Source organism: Hypomesus transpacificus, chromosome 11 (genome assembly GCF_021917145.1).
Source record: "Hypomesus transpacificus isolate Combined female chromosome 11, fHypTra1, whole genome shotgun sequence".
Lineage (NCBI taxonomy): Eukaryota > Metazoa > Chordata > Actinopteri > Osmeriformes > Osmeridae > Hypomesus > Hypomesus transpacificus.
Genome location: NC_061070.1, coordinates 1,161,227 through 1,181,020, shown reverse-complemented (window position 1 = coordinate 1,181,020; position 19,794 = coordinate 1,161,227). Strand labels below are relative to the sequence as shown.

General features: G+C 41.6%; 1 protein-coding gene across 8 annotated transcripts in view; it reads left to right on the top strand.

Moving 5' to 3' along the window:
- Positions 1–19,794, top strand: part of LOC124473735 (fibulin-7) — a 43,043-nt gene that overhangs the window by 11,541 nt on the left and 11,708 nt on the right. For 4 of the 8 annotated variants that reach the window (XM_047029390.1, XM_047029391.1, XM_047029396.1 and 1 more), the window contains exons 2-5: positions 3,183–3,345; positions 5,063–5,239; positions 8,575–8,700; positions 13,832–14,032. In XM_047029390.1, coding sequence (XP_046885346.1) covers positions 3,183–3,345; positions 5,063–5,239; positions 8,575–8,700; positions 13,832–14,032 — 667 coding nt within the window. The remainder of the gene's footprint in view (positions 1–3,182; positions 3,346–5,062; positions 5,240–8,574; positions 8,701–13,831; positions 14,033–19,794) is intronic. The other 4 variants (XM_047029393.1, XM_047029394.1, XM_047029397.1 and 1 more) reach the window with 2 other exon arrangements.

Genomic DNA, 19,794 nt, shown 5'->3' with positions numbered 1-19,794 from the left:
CCCTTTTAAATCTTATTTTAACAACAACGTTACCAGCAGTAGCTATCTCAGATGGAATCGCGATTCAAATAGTACCACCTGCTAACTGAAAATATGCCCCCGTAAAACGTAAATAAGCTTGACATTTATTTAGGGGAAAATCAGTAATTCATAAAAATCTGACAAAAGTACCTGAATTTGAATGTGAAAGATCTGAAATTTTAGTGTGTCGAATTAAAACTGTTCAGATTGTTGAAATTCAGATTGTTGAAATTCAGATTGCGGAAATTCAGATTTTGTCTAAACTAGGCCAAAGGTGAAACAGTGTGCTTTAACAGGGAAAAGTAGACGATTTCAGAACGACCGAACTTTAACTTCGAACAAACTAAGAGTTGCCAGTGGGAGTAAGACCCAGATAGCACACACATCTTGCCGATGTCGGCCTGATGTGTAGAAGATACGTCGGCAGGATGTAGTATGGAGATCGTTGGCATTTGATTGAAATTGACTTCCAGACGATGTGTGGACGATGAATCAAATCACACCCAGCGGCACTACATATACATCCTGTTGACTATACATTTGTAACTCCTTTATATCTATGCAGTTAACTACTATGTCTGATCTCTCAGACAGCAAATATTTCACTATCCATAACCGATCTGAAATGTCACTTCGCAAATGAGCATAGGCTGAACATATATGTTCCTATCAAATTCCTTTGATAGGAATATAAGGAGACAATGAAAAATATGCTTGACCACCCAAAATTGGCTTTTAGCAATACAGTAGCTAGCTAGCGTGACTTGATTCAACCTGGAATTTCTGTGTGGGTATTATAATGAAGAGACACAATTGAAATTCATGATTTTATATCAGGCTGGATGTTGATGCCATCAAGCTCTCATAAGAACTCCAACACAAAAAAGAGAACAACGGAACATAAATGTATAGGCTACAGCTTTGCCAGTTGTTCCGCGTCTTCCATCGGTCTCCGCCGCCCTCCGACTCTGTCTCGACTCACTTGGTTATAGTAACTGCCGATTTTGGCACAGGAGAAGACACAAGTTTTTACAAGTTTCATAAGCACTTGCTCCATACTCTCCTCCTTTCTGATTCTGATTCCAACGAGCAACTCTTAGCTTTTGTTCTGAGGTCAAATTCGGTCGTTCTGAAATCGTCTATTTTTCCCTGTGAAAGCAAGCTGTTTCATCTTTGGCCTAGTTCAGACAAAATCGTAATTTCCGCAATCTGAATTTCAGCAATCTGAATTTCAAGAATCTCAATTCCTTCAATCTGAATTTGAGAAATTTGTATTTTTGCATCAAAATAATTCAGTTTGATTAAATTTGGCATACAAATAATTCCGATAGGATATATTCAACAGCTAAATATTTCAGTTTCATGAAATTCGACACACAAATATTGCAGATCTTACACATTCAAATTCAGATACTGAGTCAGCTTTCTAGCTCCATAGTTTCACCTATTGAAAGACTTTTGATTTAAGTAAGGGTAGTGCTGAACATGTGCCGCCGTTTCGTTTGACTTTCTACTGTACACAGCTGTGGAGATGTTTTTGTTAGCTAGCTACAGTACTAGACTAGTAGTAGGCTACAGCGTTGCAGTGAGCTACACTGGTTTGAAACCACAGGTCATGATCATTTCACGCACTAATCGTTTACTTGTAATCTAATGTTTCTTTTGACATAATAAAGTTTCGCCATAGCTGTGGCATTGAAGGCAGTATCCTACTACTACACACTGCCAGTCTGACTGTGAGGCTAACATCAAAACAAGACGCAGTCTCACTCAAATTCCAAGTTTTACACAAATCACAAAAATATGCTGACCCGCTGGCTGTCTTCACAATAGTCATATCGTCAAGACATTTCCCCCTTTAGTTTTTTCATGTAAAATTGAACTATAAAATTAAGAAAATACTAGCTACTTTGACGCTTTCTAGCATGGCTGCCGCCTAAAAGACTAGGTGGTCTCACGGGCGACCCGCACTCGTTTAAATTACAAAGACTTTCACAACCTAAATCAAAAATCCGAGACGTCAGTTCCACTCTAAATCGATTTTCTCAACAAAGTCCAATGGTTGGGAATTTTTTTGGGGGGTATTTTTCACTCATAATCCAAGCTCCAATTTGCGAGCTAGAACGTCTATCACCTAGACTAGGCTACAACGTTGCAGTGAGCTACACTGGTTTGAAACCACAGGTAATGATAATTTCACCCACAAATCGTTTTCTTGTAATCTAATGTCATAATTAATCCTACAACGAAAATGTATTTGTGAGGAATGGTTATTTTAACGATTGAAAACAGATGCATCATAGACCGCTGTAGTATGTGTTGCCAGGGCAACAGAGGCTAATGTCATGATGCTAATGCTTCAGTGAAATAGTAGATTACTTTTTCCAAAAGTAGATGTACTTCCTTAATATTATTAGCATATATTGTACAGTACACATTACAATTGTGTGTCATATCACCAAGTAAAATGAGCAATTTTCTCTTTGCTCTTCTCTTTGGCCTCTTTGCTTGAGAGCGTGTTACCTGGTTGAAATGTGTAAGAGTCACGGCAAATGCGTGAGACCTGAGAGCCCTGCATTAGCTGTGTTGATTCTGTAAACAGCGAAAGCTAGAATTAGCGTGCATCGGATTGAGATTGAGCAATAAAACATCTGAAAAAATACATTACATACTATGTAGCCTGTATGTGATTGCAAATTAATTTAGAAGCAACAATACATGTTTCTACTGCTGAAAGAAAAAACATACACTATAAGCTAACACACACGATGATCAAACTAGTAACAGGAGAAAACTTCATCTTTTTTGCGCACTCTCGCGGAAGTTAGGACAGGGGAACAGAATTCTCTGAACATCGTCCACTTGAATCACACCATGTGCATGACATCACACGTAGGTCCACTTTTCTTGAAGACACAGTAGCCTACAGATTTTAACACTGCAGTTCAACTGTCTGTTTCAGTGCATAAAAGTACCGTTTTTTCTTAATGTCAGTATCGTACCGCTCCTAAAAAGCCAGTACCTCTGTACGGTACCAGTACCAATATACCATCCAACTCTAGTTACATTTATTGTTTGTTTTTACTGGGAAAATAAAACCTTACTGTCCTTGTTGAAATCTGAGCATTCCCCGGATGTATCTGTGCTTGTGTGTGTGGCAGAGTTGTGTGGACAAGCAGCAGGTGGTAGGTGTGCTGCGCCAGATGGAGAGGTTTCTGAAGGGCCAGGAGCTGAGGTTTAACGAAGCCTTCCGCATTATGAAGTCCAAAATGGCGCTACTCCACAACTCTGTGTCCAAGCTTCCTCAGGCTGACCAATCAGCTGGTGAGAACTCCCACAACAACAGACACTGCTATAGGACAACACATACTGCAATAGAACAACACACACTGCTATATGAAATTACACAATGCTATAGGAAAACACACACTGTAGAACACACATTACTAGCTCTCAGAAACAAACAGTTTCCCTGTGGCTCGGGCCCGGCCTGGGATGGTCAATCTTTTTCAGTAGTTTTCCCAGCAGACGCAGCTCCCCAGGTACCATCCACAACTCTGGTCAGCCCAAGCCTCAACCTCAGCACTGGCCTCAGCCCCTGTTTCAACCCCGGCCCATTTCCGTGTTCCCCAGTATCTGTGCTCCCCAGGTTCCCAGTTTTCATGCTAGTCCTTACAAATAATTTGTAATACTAGTAATTCATTCATTTTGAATGAATCTTGATTATGACTCTGGAGTAACGAGTAGTCTCAAAGTGATTTGTTAATTTTCTCGTGGCCGCGCATTGGGACTGTTGCATAGGCTCCGTGGAGGAAAAAGAAATGATTCTTTCACCACATGACTGAGTCTTTTGGTATGACTCAAGTATAATTTAATTAAATCAACTTTACCGATAATCAACATCATTTTACAACATTTGTACACTTTTTTGTCAGATACCATTGTGAGAGATTACACTAACTGCATTTAAATTTTAATTATCATGTCAAATAGTTACAATGCACTGAACTTAAAGACATAAAAATAAATAAAAAATAGCCAAAAAAAAGACCCAAAGACCAGAAATTACCAGTTGCAAACGAACGATTCACGTCTTCTACGGTAAGCCAAGTGGTCACGTGACAACTAAATGGAAACTCAGTCAAACGTTGGGACTAGACATTTCTCTTTCCTAACCCTGATACACTATCATTTCTCTTGGCTGGTTTAAATGCATTATGATTTTTCCCTTTAAAATATGATAAATGTTTGCGATAGTGGACGTATTCAATACGCAGCCCCCTCAGTACGAAATGAACAAAATTACTTTAAAAAACTGTTACTGTTATTTAATTGAATGAGATTCAAAGATCCTAGTCAGTAATGATGACTAATGAATAATGATCCAACCTCCCCTTCACCACCAGTTACAGTATAGCAGACAGGAAGTGATTATACTCCACTCCAGAACTCTATTGGAGATTTTTTAAAGACAGATAGCCATATGAAAATTATCTTGTCTTTTTGGTATTGCATATTTATGTTCTCACCCAATTTGGCTTAGGAAATGTCACACAACAGATGGTCTGTTCATCCTTAAAGTTGCCAGGCTGTACTGATCTTGTACCTCCACTCATGTTTTAGTTATATTTATGTTCATATCTTTGTCACAATGTTACAAAGTTAATAGCAATGCATTTAATAGTGTGGTTGGCAGTAGTGAACACTGTATACCCTATTGTTAACCACCAGCCATATAAAACACAGAGTACAATTTCAGTAAATGTGATTTTCAAGTACACATCCTCCTTCATTTTCCACCACTGGTTTGAAGCTCCCCATGACTCCTGTTCTAATGCACCAGATGACCTGGCTGTTTCCCTAACCTACCTGTGCCCAGGAACAGTCTGTCTGGTGCCCTCCACACAAGCATGTCCTCATGCACAGAATCCCACAGAATATTGAGGGACACATTTCTGACAATCTTCATACTCTCTTTGTTTCCTTCCCTCACTCATTGTCTTTCTCTTTCCCAATTCATCCCCTCACCCCCTGCATGTAGCTCCCTCCATCTGCCCCCCTCTAGAAGACCCTGTCAATGGCAGGAAGTTTGGCTCAAAGTACTTAGAGGGTCATGAGGTCCATTTCACCTGTTCCCATGGTTACCATCTGGTTGGCACAGGAACACGTGTGTGCCAGGAGAATAGCAGCTGGAGTGGAGCCAACGCCATCTGTACAGGTAAGGTGGGGTCCCCAGACTAACTCTGTACAGGTAAGGTAGGGTCCCCAGACTAACTCTGTACAGGTAAGGTGGGGTCCCCAGTCTAACTCTGTACAGGTAAGGTAGGGTCCCCAGACTAACTCTGTACAGGTAAGGTAGGGTCCCCAGACTAACTCTGTACAGGTAAGGTAGGGTCCCCAGACTAACTCTGTACAGGTAAGGTAGGGTCCCCAGACTAACTCTGTACAGGTAAGGTAGGGTCCCCAGACTAACTCTGTACAGGTAAGGTAGGGTCCCCAGTAGTTTTAGCACATCTTCCTGGCACTTAACATTTACATTTAGTCATTTAGCAGACGCTCTTATCCAGAGCGACTTACAGTAAGGACAGGGACATTCCCCCCGAGGCAAGTAGGGTGAAATGCCTTGCCCAAGGACACAACGTCATTTGGCGCAGCCGGGAATCGATTACCTTCAGATTACTAGCCCGATTCCCTAACCGCTCAGCCACCTGACTCCTTAACACATATGCATAAGCAAGGTGAAATAACAACAGATATCAGAGGTAGCCTACACAACAGCCGTAAACTAGAGAGAGCAAATGTGTGAGCTGGATTGCAATTAGACAGACATAGCCTACCTTCTTCTATGTTGCCATGGTTATTGCTATGGTACAAAATCTGAAGTAGTTATCAACGTATTTAGTCACAAAATGTTTTATACATAGCTTTTACATCAGTGTTGACATAAAGAAGACAGTGGAGTATGTAAACAATACTGCATGTTTAGCTTTCGCGTATGTACACATGTACATACTAAACTAAACTCTGTCCATGCAATTTACATGGCAAATAAACCTAATTCTGAGTCTGTATGTACACATTCGATATCTTGACCTTTACTCCCCAACCCCACCATCTATACCCCAATCCCACCATATAACCCCCCCCTCCCAATACCACCACCCTCTACCCCACAACCCCACCATCTATATCCCCAATCCAACCATCTACACCCCCCCAACACCCCCCTTTATACCACCTAAACCCCCCACCCTCTATACCCCCCAAACTCCATCAGCGTCTACCCCCCGATGCTACCATCTGCTCCCCCCAACCCTACCAGGTCTCTATGAACCAGAGGAATGCCTGTTACCAGTCTAGCAGAGATGGGGAAGGCAAAAACCGGAGGGGGGTGAGAGGAGGAAGGGGAACAGGAGGATGACAAGATAAAGGGGAGAGAAGGAGGGGCTGTGACTGCCACATTATCATATTATCCTGAATTGTATCTGTGTTGGATAATGTATTTTCATTAGTGGTGGGCATAGATTATTTTTTTAAATCTAGATCAATCTCACTGTAATCTTTGAATTAATCTAGATTAATCTAGATTAAAATGGCTCATTTGAATTCTGCCGAAGACATTCAGAATATGTGTGCTACCCAAATAATGACTAAAAGTAAGTATTTGAGAACGGGTTTCTCAAGCCATGTGAGTTTAGTTAGCTTGGCTGATGGAGCTGTGCTGACAGGTTTGCCTCGGTTGCACTCAAACAAAGTAGTTTGACGACGACTCTTCCCCTGCGCTACATCAGTGCTTGGCCCGGCACCTTCCGCATTAGCTAAGGGATGCTTTGCGTTTCGGTGGTATTTGAGACTGGAAGAACTCCTACAGTAAACTAATTCCGCATCGCACAAGGTGCAAACAACCGTCTTGTCGAGGTTTCCATTGGGAAGTTTCTCAAATACATTTTCCCTGAAGCAAACCCGGCGGCTTCATAGTTGCATCGATGTTAGCACGTCACGTTTGATGTGGTAATTTCATACACAAGGCATACACACAGGTTGGAAGACTTGGTCTCGCCCCCTACAGTGCAATTTGGCTTGGTATAGGCTACATCCGAGTAAAAATATTAAGGTGAAAGTCATCATTGCTTGTGTAGTATAGACCCAGCTCCCAACCTAACTTTGATAATAGATTAACGGCTATATTTTTTTTATCGCCAATAAGAGTCTCACGTTAACGCAGCATGTTAACGCCGATAACGGCCCACCACTAATTTTCATGTAGTGTATCTGTTGGATAATGTATTAACCTGTTGGTCTCAGTATCATTCAACCTGACTGCTGGGCGATGTTTAAATACCCGGGTGGAGGGGAGGGAGAGGGTAGTCCTCCGTCAACTGACGAGATTAGTATTAGGGTTGAAGGGGTTAAGGTTAGGACTGAATAAGGATTGAAGGGGTTAAGGTTAGGACTGAATAAGGATTGAAGGGGTTAAGGTTAGGACTGAATTAGAGTTGAAGGGGTTAAGGTTAGGGCTCTGCTTACAGAAATAAAAGGCCCATTCTCCAATCAGGACTCTGAAACTCGCTGAATGAAGCTCTCGTTAAAGTGGCATTAAATGTCTGGGAACACCTATAGTGCATTCCACTGTGGGTATTCTGCTCCCCATTGCTCTCCCCTCTCTGTCCCGCTCCCCCACCCCTCTTTCTGCCCCCCACTCCTCTCTGCTCTTCTCCTCCCCTTTCCTCCTGTCTTCTTCTCTCCTCCTCTCTTCTCACTTCTCCCCTCCTCCTCCCCTCTCCTTCTCTCACCTCCTCCTCTCTCCTCCTCCTTTCTTCCTGCTTCTCTCCTCCCCTCCTCCTCCCCTCTCCGCCTCTCAAATCCTCCTCTTGCTCTTCCTCCTCCTCTCTTCCTCCCCTCGCCATCTTAACCCCAGCCTCTGTCCAAGAGACAGCAAGGTTTAACATGAGCGGGAGAGAACCTCTGTGGACAAAAATACCTCAGTGGATGGTCTAAGTGGGGGGTACATTTAGACCTAAAAGAACACCATTCAAACAAGATAAAAAATAACTTGAAATGAGTTTTAAAATTAAGACGTGTATCTTCTCCTCTTGAGAGACAGACAGTTGTTGAGTCCTCTACTTTCTAGAGACAGGTGAGGGTTGGGGTTAGACAGTTGTCTAACTGTTTACAGTGCTGGTGCTGAACCTAGTAAAGGTAATAAGACACACATGGACACACATCCACACTAAGACACTCATACACACACATGTGCCGAGTCTCTGGTGGTTTGAGGCATTTGCAGTGTTTCATGTACAGAACCACATCTTCTAAATGTCTCCAGATCTAGTTCAGCTAGATGCTCCTTCTGCTATAGCAGTGTGTGTGTGTGTCACTATGAGACCTCCTCCTTTATGTGTAACTCAGCTGGGTGGGGGAGACTCACCTTGTTTCTTAGTCCTCTCCTACTCCTCTTCCTTGTCTCTTCCTCCTTTCCTCCTTCTTGCACTTCTCCTCCTTCTCCTCTCCTCTTACCCATCACCTCTTGCTCCTCCTCCTTTCTTCCTCCAGATGTGAATGAGTGCTCCAGTGCCCCCTGCCTTAATGGAGGGACATGTGTGGATTGGCGGGCCCAGTACAGGTGCACCTGTCCACAGAACTGGAGTGGGTCACGCTGCCAGCACCAGACCCAGACGGGTCAGTACTCACACACCCACACAAACAAACACACAACCAGACAATGTTGCCTGTATACACATTACATGTGTTTGTGTGTGTGCAAGTGTCAAAGGGCAGTATGTGTCTAACCATGTGAGTATGTGTTTGTTTGTCTGTGTGTGTAAATACAAGTGTGTGTGTGAATGTATATGTGTGTCATGTGAGAGAGGTTCCTCCTCTAGCTGTCAGGGTTCATAGACATTTTGGCAAATGGAATTCCATGACTTTTAGCCAAAATTCCATGCTGAATCATTTTCGGCATTTACCAAGGCATTGAACAAATTATGCATAAAACTGCCTATTAATATCTGTTTAATAACTTACTAATTAATAAATGTTTAACAAATTAATACATTTCATTCAAACTAATTTATGAATGAGATAAAAATAGGTTGTAGCACAATGAAAAACGAACAGTTTTTCATTAGAAATGTATATTAATTAGGGCTGTGAAAAATAACGCGTTAACGCGTTATGATTAATTACAAGATTAATTCTTTATTTTTGTTTAACGCATTTAACGTAATATACCCACAATTCCACCCATCTGCAACTTCTGGATGAGAAGTTTGTGTTTCAAAAAAACTAAGATGGAACATCCAATAAAACCAAAGTGATATGCACACTCTGCGGGAAGACGTTATCGCTCTAGATAAGAGCGTCTGCTAAATGACTGAATGCTAAATGACTGAATGTTATCGTTTCACCGAAGCAATACCAGCCTAAAGTAACCTATACCACCTCAACGCGAAGCATGCATTGGTCGGCGAGGGGAGTTCAAGTAGAATGCGCCAAACCACCCTCACTGAACAGCGTAGGGCCCTCCCTAAGTCTGCCTATGACAAGGTGACTAGCACAGTTGCCAAATGTATTGCAAAAAGCTGTAAACTGATTGATATTGTTGAGGACGAGGGGTTCACCAAAGTTTTGCGAGTAGCAACGGGCTCGACGACTCGAGCATCAAGGTACCGCAAAATCAACGATTTTCTAGGTCCTGACAGCTCAAACCCCCCACACCACAGGGAATGTGTGGGTGGGGGGACAGAGAGAGGAGAGCAGGGATTAGAGAATGCCAGGAGCAGCTAACAGTTACAGTCATAATAGAATGAGATCCCCACCGGTCAAGTGTGGACTAGTGCAGCAATTTAACAGAGCTAAAAAGGGTATTTGATGCAGCCCCACACACCAAAACAGCGACAGCCCCCCTCGGTTGGAACATGAAATCTATTCCAGGGGAAAGAACTCTAAAATAGGTAATACTTATACGAATAAGGATGAAAACAACCAGTCCCCCGTTGTCTCCAACTAGTAATAAAAACTATAATAGTAACAAGATACAGTAACCGGTTTACTTTATTTGCAACATCTAGATGGGCAATGTGAACATAAGCTATAATTACAATTAAATTAAAATATAATTACAATTAAATTAAAAGTGACATGTGATACACACATAGGCAAGCACACACCCCAGGTTTACATAGAAAGTACACACATACTTCCTTTTAACAGTCATAGAATTGACTAAACAAGAACGTTTTTAATCTAGTTTTAAATGTCAAAACAGTATCAGCCTCCTTAATTGAGATGGGTAATTTGTTCCAGAGAAGAGGTGCTCTATATTAGAACGCCCTACCTCCAGCAGTTTTTTTCTTAACTTTGGGTATTACCAGATAGCCGGCATCTTGAGATCTTAGAGTCCTAGCGGGGCAATAGGGTGCAAGGAGACCGGAGAGGTACAGTGGTGCCAATCCATGCAGAGATTTGTAAGTTAGTAGTAAAACTTTGAAATCAGCTCTGGCTTGGATAGGGAGCCAGTGTAAAGAGATAAGAGTAGATGTTATATGATCAAACTTTCTTGTTTTAGTCAATAGTCTAGCAGCATCATTTTGCACCCGCTGTAAATTTTTTAGGTAAGTAATTGGGAGGCCAGAGAACAACACATTGCAGTAGTCCAATTGGGATGTAACGAAAGCATTTATTAGTTTTTCAGCATCATCCTTTGAGAGAAATTTTCGTATTTTGGCAATATTACGTAGATGGAAAAATGCGGTTCTGGTGATTTGCTTAATATGGTACTCAAACGAAAGGTCTGGGTCCAATGTGACTCCTAAATTTTTTACCAGCTGACTTTGAGATACATTGACGCCGTCTAAGTCTAATGTCAGATTGGATAAATGTTTTTTTGGGCCAAAAATTTGAACCTCGGTTTTATCCAAATTAAGAAGAAGGAAATTTGCTGTCATCCAAGTTTTCAACCCGGAAACACATTTTTCCATAGCATGTGAAAATTCTCCAGGCTTTATGGACATGTATAGCTGAGTATCATCTGCATAACAGTGAAAATCTACCCCAAAACTTCTAATTACGTTTTCTAAAGGCAACATATAGAGTGAAAATAACAGAGGGCCTAGAACTGAACCCTGTGGTACTCCGTATTTTACAGTGGAGCTCCTGGATGAGCAACCATCATAGTGGACATATTGTGATCTATCAGATAGATACGATCTAAACCACTGAAGTGAAGTACCAGAAATCCCAACATAGTTCTCCATACGTTCCAGGAGAATCTCATGATCCAGTGTCAAAAGCTGCACTTAGGTCTAGAAGAACCAGGACAGAGCTAAAGCCCGCGTCAGAGGCTAATAATAGATCATTGACTACCTTGGCTAATGCAGTTTCAGTGCTGTGGTGGAGACGAAATCCAGACTGGAGAGGTTCATAGATCTGATTTGAGGAGAGGTGCTCAGTAAGCTGTTTTGCCACAGCTTTTTCAAAAATTTTGGAGAGAAATGGCAAATTTGAAATTGGCCTGTAATTGCTAAGACAACCTGGATCCAGGTTTGTTTTTTAAAGAAGGGGCTTAATAATAGCTTACATACCCATGTATCTTTGCATGACTTGTATGAATAATGACAGTTCACTACCTTCAGTCCACAACACCTCGGCAGGTGGCTGGTCCTGGGTTAAAGTAGCTGGGGATGAGAATGTTGTTTGTCTCAGTCACCACGCGGCTTAGGTGTTTTTTGCCTTTCATATGGCTAGTTAGCGCAGCCTCACCCATATTGGAAACTTAAAACTCTTTTCCACAAAATGTATATTTTGCACATACATTTTGAGCTTTAGATATCCACAATGAAAATTGTGGCATGTGTACACTGTAAAAAAAAACAGTGTAAAAAAACTGGAATAATCTGGCAGCTGGGACGCCAAATTACACCCATTAAATTACGGAAAAATAAAGTATTTTCATTAACATCAACTAACCGTAAAAAATTTTTTTTTTCCAGAACCAAATGTACGAGATATGTTTAATATCACATTACAGGCTGTTCTTTGCCGGTAAATATGACTTTTATTAATATAACGTCTCTGTAAAAAAAATTAAATAAATATAAATTATAAATAAAGCCTAATTAAGTTATGATTTAACATGTTAATTCAAAGCAACTTGTGTGCCCAACACATAGCATTCAGGCGCTGGAATCAGTATCCAAATACTACATACATTACCGGCGCTTCAGATTACACCTGTAACGCCGGCTAGCTGTACGAGTTGGAAATTATATTATGTCTGTTCGACTTCATGCAGCGCCGGCGGCGCCGACAGACGGCTGCAGCCGGCTGCCTTGAAGCTGAGAATGCCATCGGCTGCTTCAAGTCAGCCGGGTTGCAGGCAGCTGCAGGCGTCACCAGCGCTGCATGAAATCAAACGCACCTTATATCTCGTCGCAAGTCCGTTCCAAAGTCAGGTTAGATTGGCATCTAAATAGACAACATTCACACTCAGGTTGAACACTTAATGTATCCAAACTACAGACCATCACATTACACATATCAAAACAGAACTAACACAACAACAAAACTCCAAACAATGCTTATCTAACTAAGTTTAAACCTTTAACTCTGTCACTTTTCAACTTGCTGCGGGGCATTCTGGGTAACAGGAGCGTTGCGGCTACACAAGTATCTAATCAACTTTCCTTCGTCCTACTCTGGCGTCTTTACATTTATTCATTTAGCAGACACTTTTATCAAAAGCGACTTCCAAGAGAATATGGTCTATACCTCATAAACAACGAGATAGCCCCAAAAAGGCTTTTGCAGGCTTTTGTAGTCTTTGATATTGACTGGTGCATGCTGGGATTGCATTACGTCAGAGCTCAGTTCACGATTCAAGGTTCCTATGTCTAAACCAAAAATTATGTTATTAAGTTATTTCTCTGTGGGATTAAAGTAAATATCTGCACAATAAAAGTTAAAATAGCTAGTTTTGATAAAGTGAAGTTGTGTGTTTTAACAGAACATTTTAGTGTATTTTTAAGTAACAACATTTGGCTGTAATTCTTATGTAAAATTAAAAATTTACAGTTTGCCATTGTCTTTCTATCTGTATTTTTCTGTCATTCAGAAATACAGAAAAAAACACGTATAATTTACAGAAAATGTGCGGTATATTTTTGATTTGTGTAGCCAAGCATTGTTGAATGTACATTTGCATGGCATAGCTACAGTAATTTTTGTTAGCTCGCTAGTTAACGTTGTGCTAATATGTGTGGTAAACAGTTACCTCCAACACTACATCATTGTCGTGGTCAGCATGCGATATTATAACAAATTCGAGACGTGATAGTCGGAGTCAATCTGCAGTACAGCCTGTAAACAACCACCAGGGATTCAGCAGTGTTCCATAACGTAGGCCTACATAATGAGCTTGCGCAGTGAGCCTTGTTCAGGTCATGGCAGATTTTTCATTCAAATATTTCAGTTGTAAAAAAGTTTTTATTAATAACATGAAAATAACTAATTTCCATGACTTCCATGTTAAAAAATGTACATGACATTTCCAGGCATGGAAAACACAATTTTGAAATTCCACGACTTTTACTGTACGAACCCTGAGCTGTGTGTGTGTGTCTGTCATTATGTTGTTAAGTCTTATGTGTGTGTCCATGTCTTGACACTGTCCTGTATGCATGTCATGGTGAGGATGTACTGTATGTACTATGTGTTTGCAAATATGTGTGTATTTTGAGTGTGTGTGCTTGTGAGTGTTCCTTGTGTTTGTGTATGTGTGCCTTGTTGTGTGCGTCGTCGTATGTGTGTCCAGTGGTACCCAGGCACTCGCAGGCCCATAGGATGAAGGCTAAGCTCCCTCTCCTTTCGCGTCCAGCGCTGCCAGAATGGAGCGTGATGGATGACCCGGCATTCAGCCGCCGGCCGCGCTGTACCAAAGTGGACCGCGCCCAGCACTGCAGCTGCGACGCAGGATTCCACATGAGTGGGACCTCCGACAGCAGTATCTGCCAGGGTGAGACTGTTAACCTGCTAGCCTGATAACCCTAACTTTGCTAACTGGTTAGCCTGCCAGCCCTAAGCTTGCTACCCTGTTAGCCTGCCAACCTGATAGCTTGCTAGACTTTTAGCCCGCCACCCTGGCAGAATTTTAGCCTGCTAGACAGTTAGCCTGCTACAATGTTAGCCTGCTAGAGTGTTAACCATCTAGGTTATTAGCCTGTTAGTCTGCAAGCCAGCTGGTCTGCTAGCCTATCAGCCTGATGGTGGTCGTTAGCTCAATAGTCTGTGATTCATCAGCACTACCTCTCCAGAATCACTAGCCTAACCTCTAATTTTCTTTCAGATCAACAGTTCTATGTCCACATGTCTTATCATGAGTCAGTGTGTATGAATGTTTGTGTGTTTTGTATGAGACACACATACTGTGTGTGTCTGTGCATACAGTATGTGTGTCTGAGTGGTAAAACGAATGAACAACAGTCTTTTGCTTGTATTATGAAATACAACATTTTCTCCACCACCTTCCGTTTTTTAATTCATAAATAAATACATCTGAATTATTATTCAGAAAGTTAATTACAAGTAAGCAAATAGAAGAAAAAATGTTAAATGTAAGGCCTTGTTTTGGTTCTCTCATATATTACTGTTTAAGTCATAAGTTGCATTTCTATATGTCTGAAATACTGCTCTGAGGACAGTAAGAATTCTCTTTTTACTCTATTGCTGTGAATACTAAGTCAATTGAGAAATGACATGACAAATAATTGGCACCAGCCTAGCACATTTACAAGAGCAATTAACTGAAAAAATGCCAGGTATAGCCCATCGGAGACAGTTGCGGCCTTTCCATGCGCCCACCTGCTTCGTTGACCAACCAGCCGGCAAGTCACTTGTGCTAGCAGCAGTAGCAGCTAACGTTACCTCAGCATCTGCTGCATCTTCGGAACACTCGGCATCAACTAAACGTTGTTCTTCTGGGGATTCAGTGTGTGGGAGAGGATCCTCTGTTCTGGTAGTGAGTGGGCCCACTGTGCTAGCTGCCACAGCATTGTCATTCGGTGCCTCTTCTTCATCTCTGAGTGCCAACTTTTTGGATGTGAACCAAAAGTGTGTGAATGATACACTTTGCTTTCAAGTTCAAGTCTTTTATTTGTCAGATGCACAGAACAACACAAGGTTAGACTGGGCACTGAAATTCTTAAGACAAGACAACGCAAGCACCTGACATACAGTGGCGTAACTATAGGGAGTGCAAGGAGTGCAGCTGCACTAGGGCCCGTGGCGAAAGGGGGCCCGTCCTCGATCTCACCGTAAAAGTGAGACAACCTGACCGGGCAACTTCAGGCAATCTGACCGGGCCCCTTGCACCGCTGTGATACCACAAATTGAGGTTCACATATGATCCAGTCTTATCAATTCGCAAACATTTCTCAATTATGGTGTCAGTTATTCAGAATTATGAGCTATCACCTGCCCAATAAACATTTAAAAACAGTCAGTGTTAACAACAGCAAATAATTAATTTTTCCTCATTTGCCTTTTGCTGAATTAAACAAATGTCGTTTTTATTAAGTAATATTGCCCTCGAAAAATAGCAAGGATGTCTGGGTAATATTGTTGTCAAAGATTCCCGCCCACCCACACACGATTGTTCCCATCCAGTTGTTGGAATACCACAGACAGTTGTTGTTGGGATACTACAGTTGTGTTGCATTAGCGTTTTTAAGCGAATTAGGCTACCCCATGCCATGCCCTTTAACATAAAAGTGGCTCCAGAAAGCGGCAGGAACGAAAAGAGCAAGATGTAAGGGTGGCAAAGCTGTCAAAACTATCCTCATTTGGATTGTGGCGAAGCGTGTTGAAGAGGACGCTACGTCTGACCCCCAGCCCGGCAACAGCAATGAGTGTGAAACTCAGCCACCAGGGTAGGCTAATAATTACATAACGTTTACTGTCTGGTGTATGCAGTTGACATGGCTATTAAACGTCATAAAAATGCACATATAGGCCTAGGCTACCAGGCAGCGGCCAGGTTAGATATAGTAAACTATGTTCAGGATGTAGTCGGAAAATAGCTAAAGCTAGATAGACTAAATGTAAACTAGCATATCTAACGAACATAAAATCAAATATTCACCATCGAAGTGACAGTTTGTTTTTTAATAGTACCCAGATAGCACACATGACAGATCGAAACGTCATTCATAACGTCGGATAAGCGTTGGTAAATGATCAGATTTTCTTCTCATCTCTGTGCTCTATTTCAAACGTCGCAGATATGTCGGCTCATGACTGACTGTTCCATTATGCTCATTCCGTGTTGTAGCAAGCATAATCTAGAGCCAGAGACTCGCGAGTCAGAGCCGTTCACTTTTGAAAACAGTCATCTATCTTCACATAGAAGGAGCAGTCGTTACCCTTAATTGTACATCATGAGTAGCCTAAATTTCCTTGCGCATCGCTAAACTGAAAACTCAATAATTTCGCCTGACGATAGGTCGGTAAGGGGCCCGTTGGTGAGATCTGCACTCGGGCCCGCCAAGTCCTTGTTACGCCGCTGCTGACATAACATAACATATAAGTACACAGAACAAATTTACATCTCTGCTAAGCTTAGAAACGTGAACTCCTAAATATACAGATAGCAATAGTTGCTTGCTAGCCCTTGACTTCTCAACGTTTCGGTTTGGCGCACAACTATACGTACACAGGACTGGCTGGCTCCGCTTGGCCCAAAAAATTGTGAATAAATGTTTTGAATACTGGACATGGTGAGATTAAAAACATTTTAGTGACTATTAGTGACAATATTAATTTATTTTGAAAAAAAATTGAGACCCCTTCAAATTTTGCTTCTGAGGCTTTCAGGGGGGCTCATGGGGTAATCGGGGGGGTCGAGCCCCCCCGGACCCCCCCTTCTTTCGCACACTGCCTGCTGTATATTCTTGTGTTTAACTTTATTTGAGCTTGATGAAGTGTTAGCTGTAAATATGTGTATATTTGGACGGCTGGCATTGTTTGCCCTCCCGGAGACAGAGGTAACGTTAGGTTTAATGGCAGAAATACACAATCTCCTCCTCTCTTGGTTTTCTTTATCGGACAAAATTCTAAAGAAACACAGCTCAGGCTTGTCTCCTCTTCAATTACTGCATCCAATAGAACAACAACTATCCGTCATTTTGGCAACACAAAAGCAACAGACTCTAAGAAAATGTATGACTTTATAATGGTGGGCAGGGTATGGCCCTTGGAACGTGACGTCACGTGAAAACTGTGAATCTGAGTGTCTTATATTTGCACTTGCCTGGCTGCCAGCTGTTTTCCGGGGCCCCCTATGGGTTCTCCTCCACCAGACCAGAGTTGACACCTAGGGGTATGGCATCTGGTGATGCAAAAGTTTTAAGTCATGCTCTTGCTTCAAAGCATAACCTTGAGGGTTGCCATGGCTCATACAATTATTGTCACTGTTATAAACAGTCCTTCTTACTTTACCATCATTTCCCAGGGACACAGTGCCCACATGTGACGGTGGCAGGATAATCAGACCTGCAAACCCCTCAGAGTAAAAAAGGTAACATTGTTGCGGGGGTGTGTCCCCGGCTCGATATTTTTTAAAATATGCAAATGTCCCATTTCTGAGTGTGACTTAAAGGCCATATTGCAGGTTAAACATCACTGTTGATAAATGGGTACATGAAGCACTCAAGATATGTATATCATTAAAAAAAATCTCTAAATGGCGTTAAAGACCAGTTTTTGTTGTTTTTGGTTTTAGCATTACCATATAAGCGCAATCTGGTGATGACGTCACATTGGGGAGACGCAGAGGGCACTAGACATAAACGTGGAGGAGAGATATCCATAGACATAATATAGATATCTATGGAGAATAGCCTCAGATTAGTACTACAATTATGGCAAATAACTGCAACTCACCATAACGCTTCACCAACTCCATTCATTCTCCTCGGACCATCTAACTACGTAAAATATTTACAGAATTTCTACAGAATGAAACACTTTGTGTTATGTATGCTATTGCAGCTTCGTCCCAAGATCTCTACAGACCATGCAGGTAACTTAATGCTCAACACTTGAACACAGGGGCTTATTACTTAAAAGAGGAACTATAGAGGGCGTGCGTCGGTTGCAGATGGGTCCGTTTATTATGAAACAAGCCAAACCCCCTTTGAAACTAGCTTTTCTAACAACGTTGTCACCAGCAGTATTTTTCAGATGGAATCGCGATTCAAACAGTACCATCTGCTAACTGAAAATATGCCCCCAAACACGTAAATAAGCTTGATATTTATTTAGGGGGAGATGGCTAATTCAAAAGAAGTTTGCTGGAAGCAATCATTGTCAGTAAAAAAAGCCGACCATTTGATCTCAGTCTAGAGCCCTGCATGGAGAAGCTGCATGAAGAACCTATGGGCCAGCTAGCCTAGCTGATGTTGCTAGCCAAACTTCACTGAATGTGCCGGAAATGAAAAACATTTCTTTTGACAAAGTTTAGCCTGTGGCATTGAAGACCGCGACGCACCCCACAAGCTTGAGTGTAAATACATTATTTTATGTGACATTACTTACTGCACATGCAAGTCTTGAATTGCTCAGTTAAATGTAGGGATGGGCGAACGATGCCTTATGAAGCTTTGATGGTTTCTTCCGGATTGTGCTGGCCAAAGAGCCGAACTATCGGCACATTGAAAATGAACAGCGTCATCTAGCAGCCGTTTAAACTGGCTGAATGAGGCGTAGTGGTTGTCTCCGACGCTACCCTACTGTTGGAGGCAAAATTATGTTTATTATGATTTCAATGTTAAACTTGCCTTTACATAATTGTTATGAAATGTGCACGTTAGTCGAATGTTAAACATGGCATTTTGTCAGTCAGCTGAGCAATGCAGTAATTGCCATCAGCTGGGGTATAAATAGCTGGCTGTCATTCCAGTTCGGGGCCTTTGGTTTGGTAGTCATACGGTTTTTTGACCGCTGTTTCAAGACCCGCTCAGAACGGATATGTGAGTCGAAGTTGTTCATTTTTGTTATATCTTTATTTTGCTCTGCTGTCGTTAATTCGTGAATTGTGGAAACGTATCTGATTGTGAAGACTGAAGGTAAATAAATACAACAAAGAAAAGGAATCTGGAGTGAGTCTGAGTCTTGTGCAGGGCGTCGGCCTAAGCGCAAACCAAAGGACAAAAAAGGGAACAAAAACGTGGGAGGAAAGTTGCTCCCACACCTACGTTATTTAATATTTTAAGTAAGGCTGCATGTATGGGCTCAAAAAGGGGCCAAAAGTATTGCAAATGCGTATAGGACAATCCACAAATGTAAAACGTGTTCCGCAAATGTAAAACGTGTTCCTCAAATGTAAATTGCATTCCACAAATGTAAATCAAGATCCACAAATGTGATTAACTGTCCACAAACAATCGCATTTTGATTTGCCTTTTAGTTTTTTTTCTAACTACATACAGTGCCCTCCAAAAGTATTGGAACAGTGAGGCGAATTCCTTTATTTTTGCTGTAGACTGAAAACATTTGGGCTTGACATCAAATAATGAACGTGAGACCAGAGATCAACGTTTCAGCTTTTATTTCCAGGTATTTACATCAGGATCTGATGCACAACTAAGAAAATATCACATTTTGTTTGAATCCACCCATTTGTCATGTGATCAAAAGTATTGGAACAGATATACTTAAAACATATTTAAGTGAATAAGACTTAATATTTAGTTGCAAATCCTTTGCTTTCAATAACTGCAG